Source organism: Nicrophorus vespilloides, unplaced genomic scaffold (genome assembly GCF_001412225.1).
Source record: "Nicrophorus vespilloides isolate i.1.1-1 unplaced genomic scaffold, Nicve_v1.0, whole genome shotgun sequence".
In the NCBI taxonomy this organism is placed as follows: domain Eukaryota; kingdom Metazoa; phylum Arthropoda; class Insecta; order Coleoptera; family Silphidae; genus Nicrophorus; species Nicrophorus vespilloides.
The window spans coordinates 350,648-376,413 of record NW_017098790.1 but is presented as its reverse complement, the minus strand read 5'-3'; the positions used below and the strand labels follow the sequence as shown (position 1 = coordinate 376,413).

At 28.8% G+C, this 25,766-nt stretch overlaps 2 protein-coding genes and 1 pseudogene across 2 annotated transcripts; 2 read left to right on the top strand and 1 right to left on the bottom strand.

The window, feature by feature from the left end:
• Positions 1 to 3,376: 3,376 nt before the first annotated feature.
• LOC108563190 lies at positions 3,377 to 3,832 on the top strand (annotated as a pseudogene).
• Positions 3,833 to 5,860: 2,028 nt separating this feature from the next.
• Positions 5,861 to 6,734, bottom strand: LOC108563189 (polyadenylate-binding protein 2-like). The gene is made up of 2 exons (XM_017921796.1): positions 6,118 to 6,734; positions 5,861 to 6,068 (listed from the first exon to the last, which is right to left on the bottom strand). The coding sequence occupies exons 1-2, from the start codon at positions 6,732 to 6,734 to the stop codon at positions 5,861 to 5,863; spliced, it is 825 nt and encodes a 274-aa protein (XP_017777285.1).
• Positions 6,735 to 18,893: 12,159 nt separating this feature from the next.
• On the top strand, positions 18,894 to 22,107 carry LOC108563188. The gene is given in 13 exon segments (XM_017921794.1): positions 18,894 to 19,234; positions 19,237 to 19,624; positions 19,675 to 19,967; positions 20,027 to 20,331; positions 20,406 to 20,615; positions 20,668 to 21,008; positions 21,067 to 21,132; positions 21,190 to 21,325; positions 21,382 to 21,450; positions 21,503 to 21,578; positions 21,632 to 21,664; positions 21,724 to 21,769; positions 21,820 to 22,107. Coding segments are annotated over 13 exon segments (2,550 nt in total). The 5' UTR covers positions 18,894 to 18,912; the 3' UTR covers positions 22,085 to 22,107.
• The last annotated feature ends 3,659 nt before the right edge of the window (positions 22,108 to 25,766 follow it).

Here is a 25,766-nt window from a genome sequence, read left to right as displayed (position 1 = left end):
GTGCATTACAATATTGAAAATAAGGAAATTTACTGGAATAAAAAATAAAGTCAGGAATTATGTAATAATCCAATAATAGTGATTATATATTATGATGTAAATGCCATAAATCAGTTGTCTTTTGATGAAACACTTGCAAATAAACACAGCAGTCTCATATTTATTTAACATATTCTTATAGTTTACCGCGGCACGATGATTTTAAATAAATCTCCACGTGGATTGCCGGAGAAACGTTGTATATTTGTGTATTTAATAAATATAACATATTTAGAATCGTACAGTCGAAAATAAAATGATGGAAAAATACTGTACAGCAACCATCTAAATAGATTCCATGATTCAACATTAATAATTCAACTCTCTGGTCGATGGACTCCGATCTGCTCATTAATTATAATAATAGGTCATTTTACCCTATTATTTGATGTGTCGTTGCCATGAATTGAGCTGAAGGTTAGGTTGTAGCTTTTGCTGCTTCGTAATAAGTCGTGCACAGTAAATGTCAGTTCGGGACATGAATGTACAGATCAAAGCTGAAACTGCAGGAGACATATTGCCATTTAAGCTTTTAAAAGCAAATCTATCGCAAACTAAATGTACAATTTTGAATTCAGCTTATCTTAGCTTATCGAAGGATTTTACTATTGACCCATTAATAATAAATATTTTTATTCTATTATTTGAATAACGAATCAAGTTATATATTTCGAATAACTTGAAATTCGAACAAAAAAAACAATTAGGCTTTTAACCTCAATCAAGAACTTAAAAGTCGAACAATGAATTAGTATGTAGTCTCTTACATGAATAGACGAAATAAAACAATATTAGACATGTTTCTCTTCAAAGTCAAAACAAGTGAAGGTTTCCAACCTCGAACAAGGACTCTAAAGTCGAACAATTAAATATACAGTAAATTTGACACAAATAAACAGTTTTTCAGACTCTAAGAAAAACTCAAAAGTCGAACAATGAATTATAAAATAGTCTTCTTTTTCTTCTTAAATTTTACATAAATAGACGAAATTAAATTGTATTAACGATGTTTTTCTTGAAACGATTAAGTGGAAATTTTCAATTTACTCTTTTTACTTAAATGTTACATAAATTTTACAGAAAAAGACAAAATTAAATGGTATTAAAGATGTGTTTTCAAAGGCAAATCATGGTTTTCAACGTCAAACAAGAACTAAAAAATCAAACAATAAAATATTCAGACTCTTCTTTTTAGTTAAATTCTACATAATAACCCAAAAGTCGATTAATGAAATATATAGTAGTCTCATCTTTTTACATAAATTGAAAGTCAAGAAAGAATTAATTGAACAATTTGCAAGTATTCGATACTCTACGTTTGTACCATTCAAATTAATTGAAACACTTGACTTATTATAAAACTAAATAAATTTCAGTTTGCAACATGAATATCCACGGTAAAGCTAAAATTGCAAAAAAAAAATCAGTCAATAGATTTTTTTCTATTGTAATAAATCATGACTAGTAATTTCGAAATCTGAATATACACATCAAAGTTGAAATTTCAGAATATTGCATATTGCCTTTTAAAGGCTAAAATATAATGTGAATTAATGATTTCATATGTAACTTATCCTGTCGATGGGCTTTACCTTTTAATAACATATAATTACATTTTCATATTATTCTTTAGATTTTCAAATAAAATGTATCATCCAAAATATCAATTTCTTCTATTATACAATAAATTACTTTTACTATTTATCCATTAATGTTATTTGTTAATTTTCCATGTGATTTAAAAAAATAATATTTTCAATGAATATACACGAAGCTTTTCTATATGAAAATAAAATTAAAATGATAAAAATCAATTTTATTAATTTGATTATCTGCTCAATAATAATCCTTTATGTTTGTCTTGTTCTTTCTGAAAATTACTTTCCAATGAATATAAACGAAAGTTATTTTTAGCTTCTCTACAGAAATAACTTATGGATAGTAAATATCAAATGTGAAACATGTGTTAATTAATAATATTATTTAAGTAATAAAATAATACGAATTTATCACCAAATAAAATATCCATTTCTTATTCAATCAATAAATTATAAAAAAATCTCTTCATAAATCTTTTATGTTTCCTTAGTCATTCAGAAAATTGATTTGCTCTGAATATAAACCAACGTTATTTTTAGCATTTCTCTATCAAAATAAAAATTGAATAGTAAATACAAAATTCCATACATAAATGCAAGTAAAGTAAAAATTGCAAGAGATAATAATTCTATTTCAGATTAATTTTATCCTTTTTATATAATTTAAGAATTTATACCTAAAAAATATATCCAGTGATGATTTGTCAAAATAATTAAACCTACCAAATCTTATTTTATTCTTAACATTTTGGGATTGTTATACATATTTTTGGCTGTTCGAAAAGTAATTTCGTTTCTTTTATTGTTATATAAAAAAATAGAAATATTTTATAAATCGTGTTGTTATTCGATTGATTTGCTTCAATCAATACCTTTTATTTTCTTTTCATCGACTTCAACATTGTAACACGACGTGTACAAAAATAAAAAAAATATACAAATCTTCTACACCAGCTGGGCGTGAGTCCGTGACGTGGGTAGGTTCAGGGTGCCACTTCCTTTTATCAAGAGGAAGAACTCTAATAACTGCTTTCTTAGATCAGCACACTTCTTCTCCGACGGTGGGCCTTGGCTCCTCTAGAGCACCAACACCGTCCTCTTGGAACTTGCAAATATATATCAAATATCTTCCTAACTGGAGACCTCGACCGTCTTCTTTCGCGGTTCGCTGCGGTTTCCCCGTAGAGCGTAGTTGCAGCGTTGTCTATTTTACCACGTTACAAAACCAAATATGGAAAAAACCAGAATTGGCAAATTGCAAGGGAATCCTCTTCCACCAAGTCAATGTAAGACTTCACACATATTTAATAACACATGGAAAATTATTGGAACTTGGTTGTTTAAAAGTTCGTAAAGCTCGTTAAAAGGTAAAACTTTCACTAATGATGAAGAACAAAAAAATTGCACTTGGTTCTGTTTTTTATTGCTAAGAACAAGAAAATATATAAGAACGGATTCATGAAGTTGCTAGAAATATATAATAAAACTAATTCATTGTATATAATTTTAAATTGTAATTTTGCTTACAAACAAAGCGCTTCATTATAAAATTTGCTAGAATGTTAGTATACTATTGGAAATGCAGGATTTTTTTAAAAGAGGAAATTGGTATTTCTCTTCCCTCTGTAGTTTCAACCCCAAATAAACGCAAAAAAATAGGTAAGCATCAGTTCTCACTACAACTTGTGTGTATTAACATCTCTGCTTTCCAGTTTTGAAAAATATTACTTTTCTTAGCAATGGCTTCCGAAATCAATAATTGGACGTTGGACGATGAGATGAAAAAGTTAAACGAAATTGAGAAGCAATTCAACACAAGTGCTACTACATTAATTAGAACGGTGAGTCCTCTCAACATATCTTTGGAGGCTAAAATTAAGGCAGACATTAACAGTGTGTACGTGGGCAACGTGGACTACGGGACGATGCCTGCCGTCCTGGAGGCGCACTTCCATGGCTGCAGCGTCGTCAAGAGGATCACCATACTTGTGAACAAGTTTAACGGCACTCCTAAGGGTTTCGCCTACATCGAGTTCTCTGAGCCTTCGTCAGTGGAATTGGCCATGATTTTGGACGAATCGCTTTCTCGCGGAAGACAGATAAAGGTGATCCCCAAGAGGACAAACAGTCCTGGATTCTCGACTACAAACCGTCCGCCCAGAAGTGGTTACCTCGGCAGAGGTACACCCAAGTAGACCCAGCAGAGGTTTTACCTGAAGATTCGCTCGTCCTCGTGGATACGGCGGTCATTAATAATAATAATTTTAAGGACGTCCACTAGGTTGTATATAATGATTCAGGAAAATTCTTCATAGTACAAGTATCTAACGGATTACAAAAGATTTAAAATATAAAAATGTGCATTACATTAAATTTATTAGTATATATTATTGGTATATTATATATACAAAACACACTTTTGATTATTTTTTTATAACTTTATATTTACAAAATAACAAAATTTAAGTTAAATTATAAACTATTTTTACATTAGAACTTCTATCTTAACACACTTGAAGTACAGTTTATGTTTTGAATGTATTTAATTTATTAAAATACATGATATACATATAGTTTTTCACTTTATATATCAACAAAAAAATCTTTGTTGTCAAGTGAACATGTCAAGTACACACACATGCAAAGGTTTTAGGAATTAGTGACTTCTCTAGGAACAAGACAAAGGAATACAAGATATTGTTGTCAATATTCCAATTTTCACATACCAAACCCAACATCGTATAATTTATTGTTTGTTACATTGAAGTTTAATGTGAAATAAGTTGGTATATTATTACAATAATATTTATTGCAATAATAAAAGAAACATAAAGTTAACTGCTACAAAGTTCTTTCTGGAAATTAAATATTGTAACTATTTTTAACGCCATTGCTAATAATATAAATTGGAATGGAAAAATGTGAGCCAACAATCCTTTGTATGAGCTTTGTGTGTCATTTACGTACAAATGTAGAAATGGATATAAATATTGATAATAACCACAGTAACACTATTTAGATACAATGTCGGTCATTATATATTTTATGTTTTTGTAATTTAATAATAAAATAAGCAGAAAAACTTAGATCGATAAGAAATTATTATTAACCAAATAGGTACTAAATAAACTATATATTGATGAGAGTATGTTTATAACATTTGAAAAGATTACCGGAATTTTCATTAAATAAAACTTTATCCACCGTTACAGTTTTATTCAAAGGGATAAAATCGAGTTACTCGGTGTTCAAGCTTTAATTAAATGAAAAAAAAACAAGAAAAAGGACTGCAAATTGCATCAGTGTAAAAACAGAAAAAGACAGAATTTATTTTGTATAAATATACAACATAATTAAATTGTGTTGAAAATAATTCTGAATGAATTCTTAAATTTGAGTTTAATACGATGAAATCATTCATAAAAATGGCGTAAAAGTAACAATTGAACTAATTAGTTTATTATATTCAAGTTTGCACATACGAAAAAATATGTTTAATAGCTTATAAAAGTTATTTTACGTTACTGAATATTTTTTCATTATATGAAGTATTTGCTATTTTTTAAATAAAACATAACTGTTTTTTAATTAATTATTTACAATTTAAAATATGTGTTTATATTACAATATGTTATATGTTCTTCACTTCTGAAGTATCTGGTGCTAGAATAGTTTGTGTCTTTACTAATTCGCCTTGTAATAATGTTACATTCTTTTTTGAACCAACTCGTACTCTTTTTTTCTTTGAACAAAATGTATAACGTTAAGTTTCGTTTGTTGCCTTTTTTTACTACATGATTATAAAGTTTCTAAAAATACTCAAAAGTGTTTTTTTGTGTGTATATGTTATTTATTCAAAGTATATATAAAAAATGTCCTAAGATTAATTAATGCACTCAATTGCTCCTCCGGACAAATGCCAAATTTACATATTCTATAGCGCCACTGCTGGTACCTTTTGTAATCTGTTAGATGCTTGTCCTAGGAAAAATTGCCTGATTAATTATATAACAGTTAGTGGAAGTCTTGAAAAGTTATTAATACGGAGTTCTAATGTAAAAATAGTTATAACTTAACTTAAATTTTGTTATTTTGTAAATATAAAGTTATAAAAAAAATAATCAAAAGTGTTTTTGGTGTATATATTATTTATTCAAAATATATTTCAGGAATGTCCTAAAGTTAATTACTAATAAATTTAATGGAATACACATTTTTATACTTTAAACCTTTTGTAATCCGTTAGATACTTGTACTATGAAGTGGATTTCCTGAAAATTATTATTATTAGTACGGAGTGAAGCGGCTAACTCTTCCTCTATAACCGCCGTATCCACGAGGACAAGCAAACCTTCCGGTAAAACCTTTGCTGGGTCTACCACTCCTGGTACCTTTTGTAATCTGTTAGATGCTTGTCCTAGGAAAAATTGCCTGAATCTTTATATACAAGTTAGTGGAAGTCTTGTAAATTTATTAATACGGAGTGAAGCGGCTAACTCCGCCGTAGCTACGAGTATGAGGGATCCTTCCTGTGTAATCTCTGCTGGGTCTGAGTGTACCTCTGCTGTGGTAACTGAATGCATCACTTCTGGGCGGACGGTTGGTGGAGAATCCAGGTTTGTTTGTCCTCTTCGGGACCACTTTGATCTTTCTTCCGCGCAAAAGAGACTGGTCCAAAGTCATGGCCAACTCCACTGATGAAGGCTCAGAGAACTCGATGTAGGCGAACCCCTTTGGAGTGCCGTTAAACTTGTTCACAGGTATGGTGACCCTCTTGACTATGCCGCAGCCATGGAAATGGGCCTTCAGAATAGCATCCGTCGTCCCGTAATCCACGTTCCCCACGTACACACTGTTAAAATCTGCCTTAATACTTTTTTGTAAAGGACCTGTAATGTATTCTCTCTGAAGTTCGTTTTGTATCTCTTCTAACTTCTTCAGCTCATCGTCCAATTCGTTGGTCGCCGTCACCTCTGCCTCATATACAGGAACGATGCTCGTGTCAGATGGTCCTTGCAAGGCCATGTCTTCACCTACAGCCACCACTGAATCTACATCATCCATAAGAGAATTATTATTTTTCTCAACTGAAGCCATTGCTATGGTAGTAGTAGTATTTTTAAAAACTGGAAAGCAGAGATGTTGATGCACACAAATTGCAGTGAAAACTGATGCTTATCTATTTTTCGCATCAGGTATTTATAGCCAAAAAAGGTGCGTTTATTGGGGGTTGAAACTAGTGGGGGCAAAGAAATACAAACTTTTTCTTTTCAAAAATACCTGCATTTTCAATGCTATACTTACATTCTCACAAACGCAATTATTTGTATAGTTTTATTTTATCCCATCACATTTTTCTATCTTTCTGGCAACTGTATGACATTTTTTATTCATATTACAAAAACCTTATTCTTTAAGAAATTTCTTTTCATTATAAACCAACGGTATTTTAAGCCTAATAATCCATTAGAATACCTCTTAAATAGTAAATGCCACGTATCCAACAGAAATGTAAGCTTCAAGATAAATTTAATTGTACATAACTTTACTAATTCTGAATCCATTCAAAATTTCGTTTTATCATTTTGAAGGATTTAATTATTTTCCATTTTACAATTTATATCATAGTTATAAATTACATCAATTTATTACTTATTTCTTAATAAATCAATGGAATAAAACTAATTAAATATTATTTTATTTGCAATTCTATTGTAATAAATTATGAACATTAAATTATTTTGATAAGAACTAAATACAGTGTAACCTCGCATAACGAGCAAAATAAATTGTAAGAAAAATGACTTGCATAATGAAACGCGTTATAGTATATTACATTGGTTTATATGGGGAAAATTGATTCACTATACGAGTAATTATGATTATGAACGGATTATGCTCGTTAAGCGAGATTCCACAGATTTCATGTACACATATCATCATTTTAAATGATAGTAATTAATATACCGCACCGTTTGAAAATAGACTTTAAATCCGCATAAAAATAAATTGCTCAAAAATATATTTGACCATATAACAAATAATAATATTTATTGCAACAAACATAATAACAAAAAATAAAACTATAAAAAAATGTGTACTTTTTTATTCATTTAAAATTACGGCAATTCCTTGCATTGATCAAACATCAAATCAAGACCATTAATATCAAAGGAATTTTTCAAGGTTATTTGCTCATAAAGGTTATGATTGCTTAATTAATTTTTAATATACAAAAGAATGAAAATGGAAAAAAAAACTTGTGCTTTAGATTTTTACATTTTACAAAATTACCATAATAAATCAAATTACAAAAAATTATGTAACCAATTCTAATCATTCCATTCTCCATCAAAATATATTCTCAAATTTTAATAATAAACATATTTTGAGATCTTCTGATTTAATACTATAATTGTATGTATCAGCTTATAAACGCAATGGTAAGAATTAAATATATTTTTTCATAAATTATTATAATTCATGGTAACATTTTTCATGTAGTGATAGAATATTCAGTGAGTGTTTCCCAATCTTTTCCTGCAAAGGAACACTTTGTAAATCCTGAAATTTTCACGAAACTCATTGTTGAAAAAGTTGAAAAAATGAAAAAGAAGAACTATAATAGATAAAATGGATCTAGAAAATTCTTAGCTGGATTTTTAAGGAATGTAGCGAGTACCGGCAAAATTTCTTAGTATATTTATTTACTTTTTTAAATGTAACAATATGAATAACACGTCCTACATGAATAACAAACAATGTTATTAGAGTTTTTAACGCTTAATTATCTCTATTATATTTATTGTATCTAAAAAAAATGAATAAAATATCACAAATAAATATAATATTTATTATAAATATATGGAAATATATAATTAAAAATTTCTAGTTTAGTAATAAATACATTAAAGAAAATTACAATTTTTTTAAGATTTTGTAAAAAAATAATTGCGAAAATGCTTTTAAATTAAATTTAATAACAATATTAATTGCAAAATCTTTTTGAATGAATATACTAATATATTTAATAAATTAAGGCGAAAAGTCACATCGTTTTTTATTCATTAAATACATTTAAATTAATTAATAACTTTACAATAATATTAAAGTAACTGATAAATATTTCAATTAAGTTCTTAACATTAAAGGACAATTCAGGTGTTAAATTTTCAACGTCTGAATATTTATTTTTATTCTTATTTAACTTTCATTTTTCCATTGAAATATATAAATTGTTATTATTATTTTAGAAAATTAAGTAATAAAATGATGAAAAGGATGACCATCATAAACTTTGGGTTACACGAAAGTAGAAATTATTCCTAAATTCTGCACATTTATGCATAATAAAACAAAATATTTATTTTCATTTTCTCAGAATGTTTTCTTTAGTAATATAATATTTGTCTCAGGTAAAAAATATAGGTGACCCTTTCTAAGTCATTAGTGTTCACCTTCCTAAACTACAAACAAATTCAAAGAAGTTGTATACATTTCTAAAAAAAATAATTATGCTTGTATCATCATGAGTTTCTAATGTACAAGTTAAGATGGATGGTCTTTCAAATTTCGGTTATCTTCCGCGCATTATGACTTTGTGTCAGATTGAAAAACATGAAGTAATAAAATAATAAAACAAGACAAAAATAACAAAACATCTAACGTTATGAAAGATATTGTTGATACACTCTCTTTTTTATCTTATAAAATGAATTGCCAAATGTTGATATGATATATGTATTTACTTATTTGGAATAAAAAAAATGCGATTTCAAACTAATTGAAAAATTAATAATGAAATCGGAAATACTGATAAACGTTTTATAAATAAATATGTATCATGCGATTATTATGAATCTTCTTAAATTGAATACAATATTTTTAATGTAATATGATGTAATTAATTAAATAGTTGTGCGAGTTATTACGTGTCATTAAATTCTAGCAATTTTGAGATAATTACAATGTTTCATTCATCATGATTATATTATATAATGTACGTTAATAAGTACGTTATTTATTGAGGAATGTTTTATAAATATCGAAGTTCTTAAAAAACAACAATTAACATTAATTAGAAAAGTTAATATACTTGAATATTGCATTAACTGATTATATAATGATTATTATATTTTAATTAATTATATAAATTACTTACACTATTCAATATTTGTAAATTGATTCAATTACATAAATTGAAAAAAAATGTAACATTTAACGTCAATTATAACTTAAAAGAACTTTACTTTTCAAAAACTTTAATGTAATTACTAAACCTCTAACTATTTGCAACTTTGTAATAGCTGAATACTATACGAATTGAGGTATTACGTGAATTTGTACAATGTTATTAAACTACTGAGCAACACAGAATAATTATGTACATCATAATTTGCATTTACATCATACGAACAGAAAATGAATTAAATTTATTGATTTCTTAATAGAAAAAAACAATAAATTAGTTATTAATCACCATTACATTTTAAGTAGTTTAATACTAATTGTAATGTAATTAATATAAAGCATCTCTCACTTTTTAAATCTATAAAATAATTGAAAACTTCTACTTTATTTATAAATTACTATATTTTCTTTAATATATTTAACAGTAATTTCAAGTTAATTATTAGATTGTTTTTACTATATATGGATATTATAAATATTTTTATTTTGAAAAATTATAGTTTATTGTTATTATAGTCTATTTTAATAAGTTTATATAAAAATGTAAGAATAATGAATGTTAAAATGCATTTTCAAAAAAAGGAAACGATTTAATTGCTGGTAATGTAAATGTTTATATTGCATGAGTTGAGGTAACTTTTCGCGGTTTCCCAACCTATGTTCGGCGAAACACTGGTGCAATATAGTTCTAAGTAATAATATTAACCTTTATTACGGCAGCTGTAAATAAACGAAAATTAATACGTATTTCTTACCCCAGCCATAAAAAAATATTGTAAAAGGTACTGACCTTTCTACCTTTTTGTAATTGCGTTTTATGATGTTTTTTACCATATGAATGAATTTTATGAAAATATAAACAAAAATGAGAAACGCAGGAGAAGCCAAGAGAATAATAAAATACAGAATATGAAATAAATAGAAATCAATGAAGTAATTATTTACAACTGATATTTCTCAGTTTTACTAAAAAATATGTAATAAAAACAATTTTTTATTTAGAAATGTAAGAAAATACATGTACAAAATATATAATATATTTCATTATACGTCTTTTAATTAAACTAAAATAGTTGCGTAATCATCAACAAAACAAATCTAAATCAATTATTGAAAAAATTTCTAAAATTTTGAAAATTGTTACGTAAAACTGGATAATGCTATAAAAATAACTGACATTTTGTTGTATTTTCTGTAGTTTATACAATTTATATTTTAAATTTATTAGTTTACAAGTAATTAAGTAAAACGTGAATAAAATTACAAATAAATAGTAAAGAAAAAATAATGAAAACATTGTAATTTAATATTTCTTTGATATTTTTTCATTGCTTTTTATTACAAAACCATATATTATTTTAAGCTTTGACCCGTAGCGCGAATACTAAATTCCAGATTAAAATATTACATATATGCACATCAAAGCTAAAACTGCAACGGACATATACATTGCCATTTAATATTTCAAATGCGAATTTGCAACGAACTCCAACACCCATTTCATATAGAGATTAAACCTATCAAAACTAATTCTCTAAATCGTTGATTCAGAAACTTTTGGGATCAAGGCTAATTTGGACAAAATTCATGACTCATTTGGGATATCTTTAGTATAATTACGCTTTCTCTTAATTCAGCCTTAAGTTATACACATTCAATTAAGCATATTTAAACCTAACAATCAATGTTATTTTAAAATCTTCCGAATTTAAATGTAAATGCAAGATACGTCGGATTTGGGTCGGTTTAAATATCAAATGTAACCGCTTTGCGGCAGGAAAATGTATTCATGAAAATTTAAATTGGACAATTTTTTTTTAATTTTTCAATTTTCCTCCCTCCTGATTATATCAAGGGACCCGAGCATAAAATGATATAACAATATAATTATTAACGTCATGTAATTTAATTTATTATTTTCTGCAATTAAATAATTAAAACATCTATGTTTACTAATTAAATATGTGCCGGAAAGTAATAATTATATGAATATATTTTTTGCAAAATATAATTAACTATTACAAAGGGCTGCTGACCATATGTATTTATTCCGCGTTCAAAATTAATTTGCATGTTGATCTGTAAATATAATTGCTGATGTATTTTTACAAATTATTGTTGTTTTAAAATACAGGTATCCCCCAACTTACAAACTAGTGCCAAAGGGTTGTATAAATATACTTATTTTTCCACACTTTATCATGGTTTTCACTTGTATATATGTTAAATTCCGTATTACTAACTGCATACATTTGAAAAAATAGATTAAATTAAACAAAATACTTACAAAAACGATAGAAGAAACAAATGCTACAAAATATATAGTACATCTTCCAAAAATATTATATTTTATTAAAGAAATTATCAATTTTTGTTTGGACAGTTAACTTTTTTATCACTATATATCTTGTAACAAGTTAGAGCTTTTAGAATTTGGTTCGTAAGACCGGGAATTTGTAAGTCGAGGGTTCGTAATTATAGCTCGATTAATGAAATTACTTCTTCAACATATTTTTAAGTGGTAGTTAGGTAGATTAAAAACTGTCACATGGTGGTGGGAAATATTTTAAATTTAAATAAAAGTTTTAGTTACTCATAGTGACATATTTAATTTAATATTTTGAAGTTTTTCATTCAGTTAACCAATGTTAAATGCGTAAATATATGAAAACAAAAATTCTTATTTTGAGTAATGTTTTATGTCAAATAATAGAAATTAATATTTTTTCCATTGTTTTAGCAAAAAACTTTAGTTGCACAAAGTATTTATTTTCCTTAAAATCGTATGCCTCAGTTTAACTCTGAGAGGCATGAGAATACGTTTATTTGTAAATAAAATGAAACTATTTCATCGTTTTTTCTTTATCTTTGTATATCGAAGATTCGTTATCCGAGGTAACGTGAGCGAAAGCCTGTATAGTAAATCATAATTGAATCATAGCAATAATGTTTAAAAATGTTTAAATAGAATCTTAAAAACAGATCGAAGCTTTGTTAACAGAGGTATGCCTGTATATTAAATCATAGTTGCAACATAGAAATAATATTTAGAAATGTTTTAATAGGAAATTAAAAATTGACCGAAGCTTCGTTATTTGAGGCAACGTTAACAGAGGTATTTTTGTATAGTAAATCATAGTTTCAATATAGAAATATTTTAATAGAAAATAAAAAATTGATCGATATTTCGTTATTTGAGGCAACGTTAACAGAGGTATTTCTGTATAGTTAATCATAGTTATATCACATCAGTAGTATTTAGAAATGTTTTAAGAAAATATTAAATACAGATCGAAGTTTCGTTATCAAATGTAACGTTAACATAGGTATGCCTGTATAGTAAATCATAGTTGCAACATTAATTCTATGTCTCGAAATAATTTAATAGAAAGTAAACAATGGATCGCTTCTTTGTTGTCAGAGACATGAGTGTAAAAATAGTTACATCATTGACGTAATGTTAAAATGAAATAAAGATCGAAGCTTCGTGCAAATAGGTTACTTTTAATAAACTTATTTGCATCATTAAATACAGATTAAAGTTCATTAACAGACGTATGACTGTATAGCAAATAATAGTTACAACATAGTTCATTAACCATTCTATTCACTAGATCTGTAAGTGAATCGAATGGTTATAGGCTTCAGAATTATATTTAAACATTTATAAGAATACAATTGTCTTTTTATACTGTTTCTTTCTATAGATTCTTCTAATGACACCATTTAAAGATCATAATGTATAATATTTTAACAATAAACAGTCTTTCAATTAGACCCTTTCGATTATTTCAATACTATATTAAGTTTAAAATGGTTTTAAAATGTGTAACTATTAAATTATTTTCTTTCAAAATATAAGTATGAGTATGATTTTAAATATTTTTATTATTTAACAAATTTAGTTATTAAAATATTATTATTTTCAATTCTTTTGCTCATATTCATCCATATCAATCTTCTGCATTCCTTTTAATTTGTTGGCTGGAAATTGCTTTCAAATCATACTTAAAACTAATTTCCTATTTGTATATAATTTCTAGAACATACATAATATAAAATAAACTGTTCGGTCTATACGATATTAATTACTATTATTACAGCAATTTTACACTACCAGGGATAAGATCCAGTTCTTAGAATTACATTAAAGATAATTATTATATAACTCATTTTTTGTCCTACAAATTGTTTTATTTATCAAGTCTGTAAGAAATGCTTAAATGGAGTGTGTTTCAAAATATTGCTAAAAGTTATACTAGAAGAATAAACTAACATAAAAAAATAAAAATGGATTTATGGCTCAATTAGAAGATTTTAAAATAACGAAGAATATGATACAGAAGATAATAGTTTTTCTATAGAGAATTTAGAAAACCTTATTAAAAATAAAGATAAAGAAAATAAAGATGAAATTACAGAAGTTCCTGCCAAAAAACCGCAGATCCTCATTTAGGAAGAGATGTTATTGTTAGGCGCAATATTAATGCAATAATTTCATACTGAGAATTCTTAAATGAAAAAGAAAAAACATAAACAATCAACTTTTCGACTCATATATTAAAATGTAAAATACATTTTTTACTGGTTTCAAAAATATTATTTTCTTTACAAAGACATAGTAATTATACTTCTGAAAACAAAGTTACGCTTAATGAAGCAATTCGGTGCAATAAATCCTATTCGTTAATCGAGGTATAAGTATATAAATATAATGTCAATAAACAATGTCTGTTTATTTTGTAAAACTTGTAATTGCAGTTTGTTCCGCCAAAGCCATGTTATTTTTTTATTATGAGAAAATTTAATTATTAGCATATGTTCATTGTTATTGTAATTACGGGCTGTATGCAAATGCACCCCATGAAAAATATGTTTTCATATATCGTGCATTCTTTACATGAAACGTCATGAAATTATTAAATCAAATATTTATTTTAATGGACAGGAAATAATAGCTTTCAATTGCTGTTTTTGTCTTGTTTGTTGAGCTTCAAAATTTATTATAAAAATATTGGATTTTTGTTAAATTTATATACAATTTAAATTATTTTTATACATTTTCAAAATATAATAATTATATAATTATTATTATATTTCAGACGAAAAGACCATGGCCATTTTTTTAAACATTTTTATATAAAAATGTATGTTTTGGTATTTGGGTCAAAAGTAACGTTAATTGCTCAGTAAGCTGTTCGTTATATCCGAATATATTTTTATACTCCGAACATAAAAAGTTCGAACAGTTCGTTAACTAATCACTATATATTACAGGGTTTCCCAAACTTTTTCTGCAACGGAACACTTCGTAAATCCTTATTAACTTTAAAATTAAAGAACAAACAACATAGTTTGAGAAACCCTGAAATATAGTATACAAACTTAATTACCCTATAATATTCTAATATTTTTATGTTTTCATTGCAATATTTATAATTAACTGTGCTTAACCATTCCATAAATTGCTTTTTGATTAAAAATGTTCTTCTTTGAGGCATATTATATTTATGATCTCAAATATAATCTTAATATCCAATTATAAAAGAATTCAAAATTAATAAATAAAAAAAAATGAAATTGATCATGATATTAATTCACGTTTAAAACTCGTAGCTGTTTCAACAAGGTAATAAGAAAACAGTTTTCCAATTCACTGGCTAGTTGAAGTCCTCTTTTATTAAACTTATAGTGAGCGGAGCTTTTGCGATACTATAACTATAATTTTCTTCCACCTGATCAGAATGATGAAACCATAGAGAAGGTGTGTCAACTAATAATTCATCTATATTCATATTCGCAAGTTGCTGTGCAAACATTTTATAGTAGTAGGTTCATTCGCAATTTTATTTGTCGACAACAATGTTATTTTCACATTGTGTAAATAAACCGTTGATTACAATATTTCTATCTTTTTTATTAAATTAGATCAATTTACAATAAATATTTATAAAAATATATTATAATTTCAAAGAATAAAGTGGAACATTTTGTAATATTTAATTTACGTCAATAAAGTAATGACTTATTGAAGTGTGTATGTAATATTTTTGTGATAGTTTAAAGAAAAAACTACATAATTTTACTATTAGTTTCAGTTTGTTTGATGTAGTAAATAATTTTAATAAATACTAAATTTTCTTCAGTAAGACATAATTAAAGTCTTAGTTAATATAAAAATCATCATTTTATAGCGTTTTCTGCATTTTGATATTATTTTTTATTATTTCTCTATTAACAATTTTTATTAGCCCAATTTTGTGTCATTAATCCAAATAAAATGTTTTTACTTACATTAAAGCATTAACAACTTTCTAATATTTTTTAAGCATAAAATAATTATTATTAAAGAACAAATTCTTGAAAAATATAAAAAATAGCATATTTATTAGCAGTTCAAAATATGGAAGAAATGACTATCAACCATAGATTTTCTACCTGATATATATATTAAGATTATATTTTTCAGAAATTTCATAATCACAATAATGACACATATTGCGCAATTATAATGAGTTAACATAAAATAACTAGAAAAAAAAGTATGGCGAAAAACTATATAATCAATAGGTACTTTAAATATTTAATAAAGGCTATAAGTTATAAATTTATATAAATTAACTTATAAAGTAATATCTATGTTAATACAAGAAATTAAATATCAGGCGACATGAATAATTATAATAAAACAGAATATGAAAAGAAAATCAGAATCTAAACTTGGATCATACAAATTGTGAGAAATTTGTAAACTTTAAAAAAAAATAGATTTAAAAGTGGTAGCAGGGAATATAATTCAAAAAAACTCTAGTCTACCAAAGTAATGAAATTATAAAGTAATGTTTACATTAAAACGAAAGAAAATATCTTACGAGAGACGTTTTCAAGTAGGTAAAAACTTTCCGAGTTGACCCTAGAACTTCTGCATTAAATAAAGTTTCGCGTTTTAATAAATAATTTAATATAAAAAATTTAAAATTTAAAATAAATAAATCACACACACACACACGGGATGTAATTGAATTAAACAAACTTAAATTTGTCGGTAATTATATCAGCGGGAGCAAAAATTTTCTATAAAACTTCGCGTATTTTCTTCGTATTTGTAGCTGAAAACAACGGGGGTCGCGCGCCTGTTTTGGCCCCGCTACGATCTTCGACTGAAGCGACGCAGACCACGGTGCCTAACCGTAGGGGTCCACCCGCACCGCACACACAAATACACAGGCGTCGCGGCGCATCGCGTCTCGACGCCCTCCGTCTCCACCTCCTTCTACTCCACCTCGTCCCTTCAACCCCCAGAGAAATTTACCCCCCAAAACAAAATACGACCAAAGAGAAAAAAGGACTAAAAGATACAAAAAAAAACTAAAAGCAGTAGCAACAAGGAAAAGAGAAAAGAAACAAATCAACCTTCGAACATACACACAACCCAGTCAGGAATCTTTACAATTTCCGAAGCTTATACGAGAGATAACATACGGAGGGCGATGTGCCACGTGTACAAAAAGGAAACTGAAATATAGACAGAAGTGAATCTTATTTATTTGGACTACCCTTTGAGATTAAAATTAAATATTTTACTCGTTGTTGAAAACAGAACGAAATAAACTGCGAATACACTTGTATTTTTTTATTATATTTTTTGTTGTTGTTTCTAAGCAAATCCAATGCATGATAATGCGACCCTTTTTTCGCGCGCTCCACAAATTTTCGTACGTGACATGTGTGATTTTTTGTTTGAAACGATGATTTTTTTTTGTTCAATGTACACATTTCAGATAAATATAATTTCGTATGAGTTTTACGTGTATTCAATATTCAATATATAATATTTTTATATTGACCATTTTTTCCACCACCAAATTCATTATAAAACCCATTTTTTGTTTGCTTTTTTTAAATTGATTTACAAACCACTATTGCTAAATTCAGAAAAAAATATGATTAAAGATTAATAAATAAGTATGATGGCATATTACAAAAGTAGTTTTATAATTCAACTTAAAAACTATAGTTAAAGTTTAACTTTATAAGCTAGTATTTGCAATACAATTTATTTATTGAGCTGCAATTTGCATAGCACATTGTTAAATATAATATAAATATATGAACATAAAATGATTAAAATATAATGTAATAATTAGAAATATAGAAAAAAAAAGAAAAAATAATATGAAAAATAAAATATTGAAATACCTCGCATAATACTGCTACATTAATATCCCCTACTGTTTGAAACCGGACTAATCAAGGCCTTAAAAATAGTCTGCATTAACTGTATAAAGATTTTTATTTTACTCAATTAAAATTTCAAATTCACTATACTAATTGTATTAAAATGAATTCGATTCGATATCAAAAAATATAGAAAAATTAGTATTTGTTTACTGATCTTCATAGGACCTAATATTTATTAATACTCAAAGTTTACCAAAATTATCGCTTTTACAAAAATCATTAAAGCAATGTTTATTTAACTACGAAAATATAACTTACGTATAAATATAAAACGTAAAAAAAAAAGTAATAATTTCTTAATTACAACAAACCGCACTATGCGAGCGGATTCACTAAATTTTAACTAAGCAAAATAAATTCTATTAAATTCATAGATTTTTTTTTTAATTTAAATGATCATTTTTTCCTCTTGAATTTGGAGGAATTGGAGGAATTTTTCGCTGTTTATTATTAAGGCGGTTTTAAAGTCCTCTAATAGTCCTATTTCGAATAGTCCGGTATTGACGGAACACTTTACTCGGACTATTAGAGGTATTGCTGTATTTTTTTAATGTATTCTCAAAGAAAATCAAACATTCATTTTTATTTCAATAATTACAATTAAAAACATGAGTTTTAATCAAAATGTTTGATATATTTTAATGATTAAACAAAATTAAACATATTAAATCGCATCTGCCAATTGAAATATTAAGGAAACAAAGAAAGTAGATTTCAGATTAGACAATTTGACAGTAGTCGAAACTTCAATCGATTGATATTTGGTTTGGAATCGAATCGAATTCCGCCAACAAAATTAACTTGAAATAAACATTTTTGACTGAATGTAAATAAAGTTTGGAAGATGCCTGAGACTTTCATTCAGGTGCCGCTGGCCAAAATGGTCGATCTGGTAGTAAATTCACCTGAGGTAAGTAACAAGCACATCCTCCACTGTGGAGAAATTGCTAATAATGTTACGTTTAAGGAAGGTGTTGTGAATTTCAATCTGCTCCATACAGTACTTCAGGTGCTTGTTAATAAGATGAATGCTCAAGATTTGAGCGTTGAGATCCGAGGACCAGATGCTGAAAAACTGCAGAATATAGTTCATGGTGGCACCCGACTCAGCGTTGCTGAGGTCACAATCGCATCATCGAAGAAAGGAGGTTCATCAGTGATTGGTTCTGAGTAAACATTTTTGTATCTTTTTCTATGATCTTAGGATCTAACGAGAATGTGATGATTGTCGATGGATCTGGTAAAGGTACACCATCCATTCACTCTACAACGGTCACCAAAGCCCAATTGGATTTTATCCTGTCCGAAGTCGAGTCCCTTAAAAATCAGGTCAAAGATATGATTGAGCTGCCTGCAAATCTCGGTATAATCGAGGCCATACAATCCTCCACGACCCAATCTCCTATCCTTGACATGTACCAACTCTTGAGCTTATCCAAAAGGGTGGACGCCGCAGAAATCGGTATGAACAAGATGGCCAGCATGGTAGAAGATCTCATCAAATCACCGTTGACGGTGATGAAAACATGCTCAACAACTGGAATGAAAACGAAAGGGTAAAGCAATGCATTTTAAAAAAATCTTCACTGTAATACCTTAATTTCAGGCGTGAATCAACGGCTGCTTCAGATAAATCCAATAAGAGCAATAATGTACCGACAAGCCAAAAATCTGCAACTCATCCAGATACCACAGATGGTGAAGATAACTTCAGAGATAGAATGATGAGTCTTCCACCTGGTGATCTTCTTCAGCAGTTAGTAGAGGAATTGGCGGAGCTTAAGGATATTGTAGCTAACATACACAATAGCATACCGGAGGATAGTCCTTTGACGCAATTAGCACAAGACGTTGAAGAAATGAAATCAATGTTTGGTAACAAATTTAAAAAGGATGGAGGTATGTACTAACTGTCATGACTTTATCAAAGACTAATACAATTATATTATTTTTTTAAGATGATGATGCTGGTGAAGAGCCTTGTGAATTACCACCGGTGCTACAATTGCAACTGATGGAAGAGCGCTTCCACGATTACACGGATCATCTGGAACAACTGGATCAGAGCTTCAACGACGAGATCACGAAACTTCACAATCAGTTCACAGATATCGAACGAGATTTCAATGAAATTCTGGTTAAGATCCAAGGAAGTCTTCCATCTGGCGATAAGAACATGGATGAACCGAACCAGTGCTGCATGAACGTCTATCAGAAGCTACTGTCGATACAAGCAGAATGTGAGCAACTTGCCGATACTTCTGTTAAACTTCTGAACGACAAAGAAGAGAAACAAGCTTTAATGGATGTAAGTGTTAATAGATTAAATAATGTAAGGTCATATACTTAAACCGTTTTCAGCAAATGTTGGAGCAAATTGATTTGCTAAAATCGATGAAAGCTGATAAGGAAGACATTGAAGAGGCGTTGGCGGATAAAGCGGATGCTTGCACAGTGCATAGGAAGGTGTCTCACGATCAATTCGACAGCGCTTGCGATGAATTATCTAAGGGTATTGAAGACGCTCTTGAGAAATTGTCACAACAGGTTCGTAAATATGTTTATTTGTAAAACGTAAATTCCAAGTGGTATTTCATAGGAACTCATGTGGCAAGGAGCTTTGGATAATATTCAATACGAAATTGGAACAAAATTAGATAAAATGGATTTGGGTCCATTGAGGGAGTTCATCAACAATAAGTTGAAGATGCTCCAGGAGAGAATGAAGTCTTTGGCAGCGTTGAAGAAGGAACAGGAAGCTGCTGGTACCAAGAGTAAATTGCTGAGGAATGTTAATTGTATATCATGTGACAAGGATGTGGTCATGAGGAAAGAGATGGACTCGACGTTAAAGCCTGCAGCTCAAGGTCTTCCACCTACCAGAAGCATGGGACCGTATTTGGCTTACGAATTGGATGCATTGAGAAAGCAGCAGAAAACGTAAGTTTATCTAAAATTTAATAATTAAATTAATATCATCTCATCCACTTATTTGCAGATTACCAGGCGCTAGGAATATGAACAATTTCGAAAATGCAATGAACGCCAAGAGTTTGAAAAAAGCGTATGCTATTTTATAGTTGCTATTAATTAACTGCATTTAATTCTCGTATATTTATAGCGAAGATCATATTTGTAATCGGTACTGTGGAGGAAGTCATACAATTACCACACCTCAGCAAAGGGTGACAAGATTAGGTCATTTCTTGGCTCAATGGGGCTCCGAGGCTCAACCACCTGATACAATAGAAGAGAAGGTTTTATTTCTTCCACTAAATGGTGTTTATAGGTTATCTAATGAATTACTTTTTAGAGATCCGTGACTCAGAGGGCTTCCGTCATGGTTTCAGGAGCGCCAATATCTGCAAGATCAACCATAGCGGTAAGACATTTTAAGTTAGTTAACCAAATTTGCACGCTTTCTTATATTTAAGATGGAAGAAGGAAAACGGGCTTCATCTGCTAGATTGTCGCGACGAGGTTCAAAAGCCTCCAAATCGTCTTTGAAAGGTACCTTACATAACCATATTCGAAGACATAATAAAAAGTTTCACATATTTCAGATGCCGCTTTAGGTTCCGATCATTCAGGAATGAGTATGAATTTCTAACTAAATAAGTATCCTATTTACTAATGCTACTCTTTATATGTACAGGAACATCTCACCATGGCCCATTGAAGAGTAAATCTTCTGTGAATAAGTACTGAAATAATTATGTTGTAGACTGCTGATTTAATCTCTCGATTATAGATCAAAGACAAGTCAGAAGATTCCGGAAGAGACGGATTCTCAAATGGCTATGCACGAGGAAGAAACAACAATAGTAATAGAACATACCGAAGTAACCACCGTGGTGGAAAGTTATCAGGTAACTGAAGAGAAACCGCCGTCCGAAGAAGGAGGTGATCAGGAGGCGCCGGCACCAGCTCCCGAGGCTCCCGCCCCAGAAGAAGCTGAAGCGCCGCCACCGGCGGAAGAACCGCCGCAAGCGCCGGAAGAAGGACAAGAAGAATAGATATGATAACGAAAAGAAGTAAATTGGATGATAGTGTACGTCGACCGTTTCGGTCCGAATAAAAGAAATTCAATAGAAATCTAATCTTCTTTTCATTTAGTGTAACGTCATTTTTTTTGCGCAAGAATGCCTGTGGACTTTAATCTTGAGATCCGTTTATTTAATTTGCTCGGAGACTTTCTGGCCTCTGACACGGGCGCAATCATTTTTTGAACCTCTTGACCTCGCCCCCTGCAGAGATTCTATAGTAAATAGACTCCGATGCGATTCATGTGTCGCCTCAAATTAGGTGCAAAAATATATTCGCATCTGACCTTCCACACAAGTCTATTCAACAATAATAACAACAACTCTATCAAAGTGATATAATAAATTCAGTAAAAATGTTTTAATTATCATATTTGAACTGCAAACAGTCTTACGAATAATTAGATAAGAAAATAATAATAATTAAAACTCAAACTGTCCTGTGGACAAATTAACTTGCAAAATTGTACAAAATCCATATAATCTTTATAATATTTAATTTTACAAAAGTGTCGGATATATACAATTCTTTTTGTGAATATTAACTATGAACATTCTGAAAACATTATGTAGAGGCGGAAAGACAACAATTCTTAAATAACTCAGTATTTTCAATACATTTACAACTCCAATAAACAATTATAATTATTAATTTTCTAAAAAAAAATATTATATTATAAATTTAAAGAAATTTAATGCATTTGTAAACCTATTTTTAGCGTTAAACACTGATTCAATTTAAGGACCGTTGAACTGAATCAGAAACACTTATTTCATTTCTTTACGGCTTTCCTTTTGGTGCTTTATCGATTTTACCACTAACAGAGTTGCATGTTTTCGAGGATTTTGGCCAGTCCTCAGTTTTATTGATTTTGTGAATTGACTCTAATCAGATACAATCCAAAAAGCATTCATATTTATACTACTCTACCACTTAAAGATTACTCAAGATGTTATATGTTTAATCAATATTTAAATTCTATAAACTTGATTTACTACTAACATCTGTACTTTCCATCAAATACTATATTCTTCGGTCGTTTATTTAACATGTTTAGTATTAAGATGCAAGGCTTTAGCAAGGAAAGCTTACGCCTGCGGACAAATATCTAATTTGCGCCATCGCCTCAAGAAATCAAAGTGGCCAAAAATGTAATTTGCGCCCCCGCCTTTCTTCTCAATAAAACAATACAATTACCTATTATTGGCGCCCCAACGATTGATACACATATGATCGTCGCCCCCTCGGCATCCATTTTTACCACTTGAACAAATCATCTTGCAATTACAATTTAAAAACTACTATCAATACTTACTTAACACTTTTGTAAGATCTTAAGTTCTGTAGAATTCTATTATAGCAAAATATTATGTTTTTGTAAATTCTATATAAATATTTTTTTTATTTATAATATTCGGAATTTTAACAGCTATAAATGTTAATGTACAACAAATATTTCCAAGAAATTTTGGTAAGAGTAATTCATAGGTCAATAGGTTTAAATGTGATGGAAAGTAATGATAACTTGCATCATAAATATGTTGTTTGACAATATTTACTGATCGAGAAACTGTTGAACGATTCGACGTACATTTATGCAAATCATTTCAATTTTGATCTACTGTTAGTATAAATAACAATAATATAAATAAAATGACATAATTTCAAAACATTTTTTAAAATATAAAATGATTTCAAATAACATTGACGTAATTATCTCTTATATTAAATAAAGACGCATCTCTGAAATATTTTATTATGTCGTAATAATTTTATTTATTATCTGTTCCCGGTGAATATTTAATATTATTATTTGTTGTTTGTCTCTTTTCAAGCAGGTTAATAACCAGAATGTTATTATGTGATTCTTTCTTATCTGCTACTAAACATGTATTTGTTTATTTGTGATAAACCTTAGGCATTTTGACTGAAACCTTTGGATAAAAAATGAATGCCATACGTCCACATTGCTTTCAATATTACCTTGTATATTAGTAATTTATTCTCCATTGATAATTCCGTTTTTCCGTTTATTTGACTTTTGTTGATTTGAGCAGATTTTGGCCATTGGGTCATCATGTGGGCTGAAAATTTGTTGTCTTTCTTTAGTAAGAATGTGATATGTACAGATTTCATTTCTATAATCGATATTCTCCATTTGTTTAGCTATGCCTGTAGCTTGTCTAATTTTTCAGCAACTATCCAAGATTACTCTATAATCAACAAATGTTGCATTGAGACTATAACTAGTTTTAAAAATGTCTGCCGTTATCTTTGAAATATGTGGTGATAATTTTTTTTTTAATTAGTTTTTCCATAAGTCTTTCCGCTTTAAATAATAATACTTAATTTGCGAATTTATTCATGAAATTATTCATAAATTTGTTCATCACATTATCATATAATGGTTTGTTGTGAAGACTATATTTTTATAATGAAAAATCTCTTTTTATTTATAATTAAATATGCTTGGCTAACTAAATATTGTAATACCTTGATTAACTAATAAGATGTGTTTCAAAAAAATCTTCGTATTAAAAATGAAAAGCTTTATACTTGAGCAAACTAAAATTCTAAAAAATTAGTAAACAATTATTTTAAACATACAGTCAAATCTCTTTTTGTGCAGTTTTTACGTTTCTCAATTAGTAAAGTTTCAAATTACTCACTGGCAATTACCCAGTATTGCAGTACTAAAATTCATTAACCATATTTGCCATTAATATCAATAGTTGTTTGGTATTTTCATGTGTTTTATTTTATTGATTTTGAAAGAATACTTTTGATGCATCAGGGCACTTATTCGTCATTTTATTATCCTTTAAGTACAAACGAAATCAAAAACAAAAATATTGCTTAACGCCGAACAAAAACAAAACAAAATGTGCAATCGAACACGCGAAGAGTAGAAGCATGTGATAAAGTCGAGACAAACAAGAAGAGGCATTATATTTCTGTTAACCGTGCGTTTTAAAAATAGGAACGAAATCATTCGATAAAGTGTAATGTGTAATTACAAGTGATCCGCGTCTGCTGGCTTCGAAGATAGCGAGGACCCCTCACTCGGCGATAAGCAGATTGACCTTTTAACATTCCCATTTTTATATTCCTTTCCTACTTCTGTACCCTGCAGTAAATATAATTGTTATCGTACTGCGGGACGTGCAATTGTGTAACGTCAGCTCTTTGCGCAACGATATTTACCCCATTTTACGGAGATGCAAATCGTGCAAACACGAAAACACGTATGTGCTTTGAAAATAACAAACAATAACACTTTACTAGCGTCAAATTATAATTATTATTATTTTCTACTGGGTCAACGAAATTTGCGAACCATCTAAATATAAATCGTCGAGATTCACGCACGTTTTCTGAAGCAACAGAAACACACAATGCTTACAAAATAAAATCACAAGACGTACGTAGATTATCAGTAACGTTATTGATAATTATGACGTCGCAAATTCCCATCCTGGGATTAACGTTTCGCTTCCGAGAATTCCTTGTAATACTACTGCGATTCAAACATTGCTGAACCGCAGAAATCAAACTATTTGAAATATTCCAAACTACATTCATCTGCTTAATTAATGATGATATAACTAAATCAATGAACAAGTAATTTATTGCTTAGTTTGTAGTGTATGCGTA

Excerpts from the sequence above, each read along its gene's own strand:
- LOC108563189 (XM_017921796.1), bottom strand. The coding sequence starts at position 6,734 with ATGGCTTCAGTTGAGAAAAATAATAATTCTCTTATGGATGATGTAGAT. Across the intron at positions 6,069-6,117 it reads GGAGTTAGCCGCTTCACTCC|GCAATTTTTCCTAGGACAAG; the intron begins GTATTAATAAAT and ends ATAAAGATTCAG.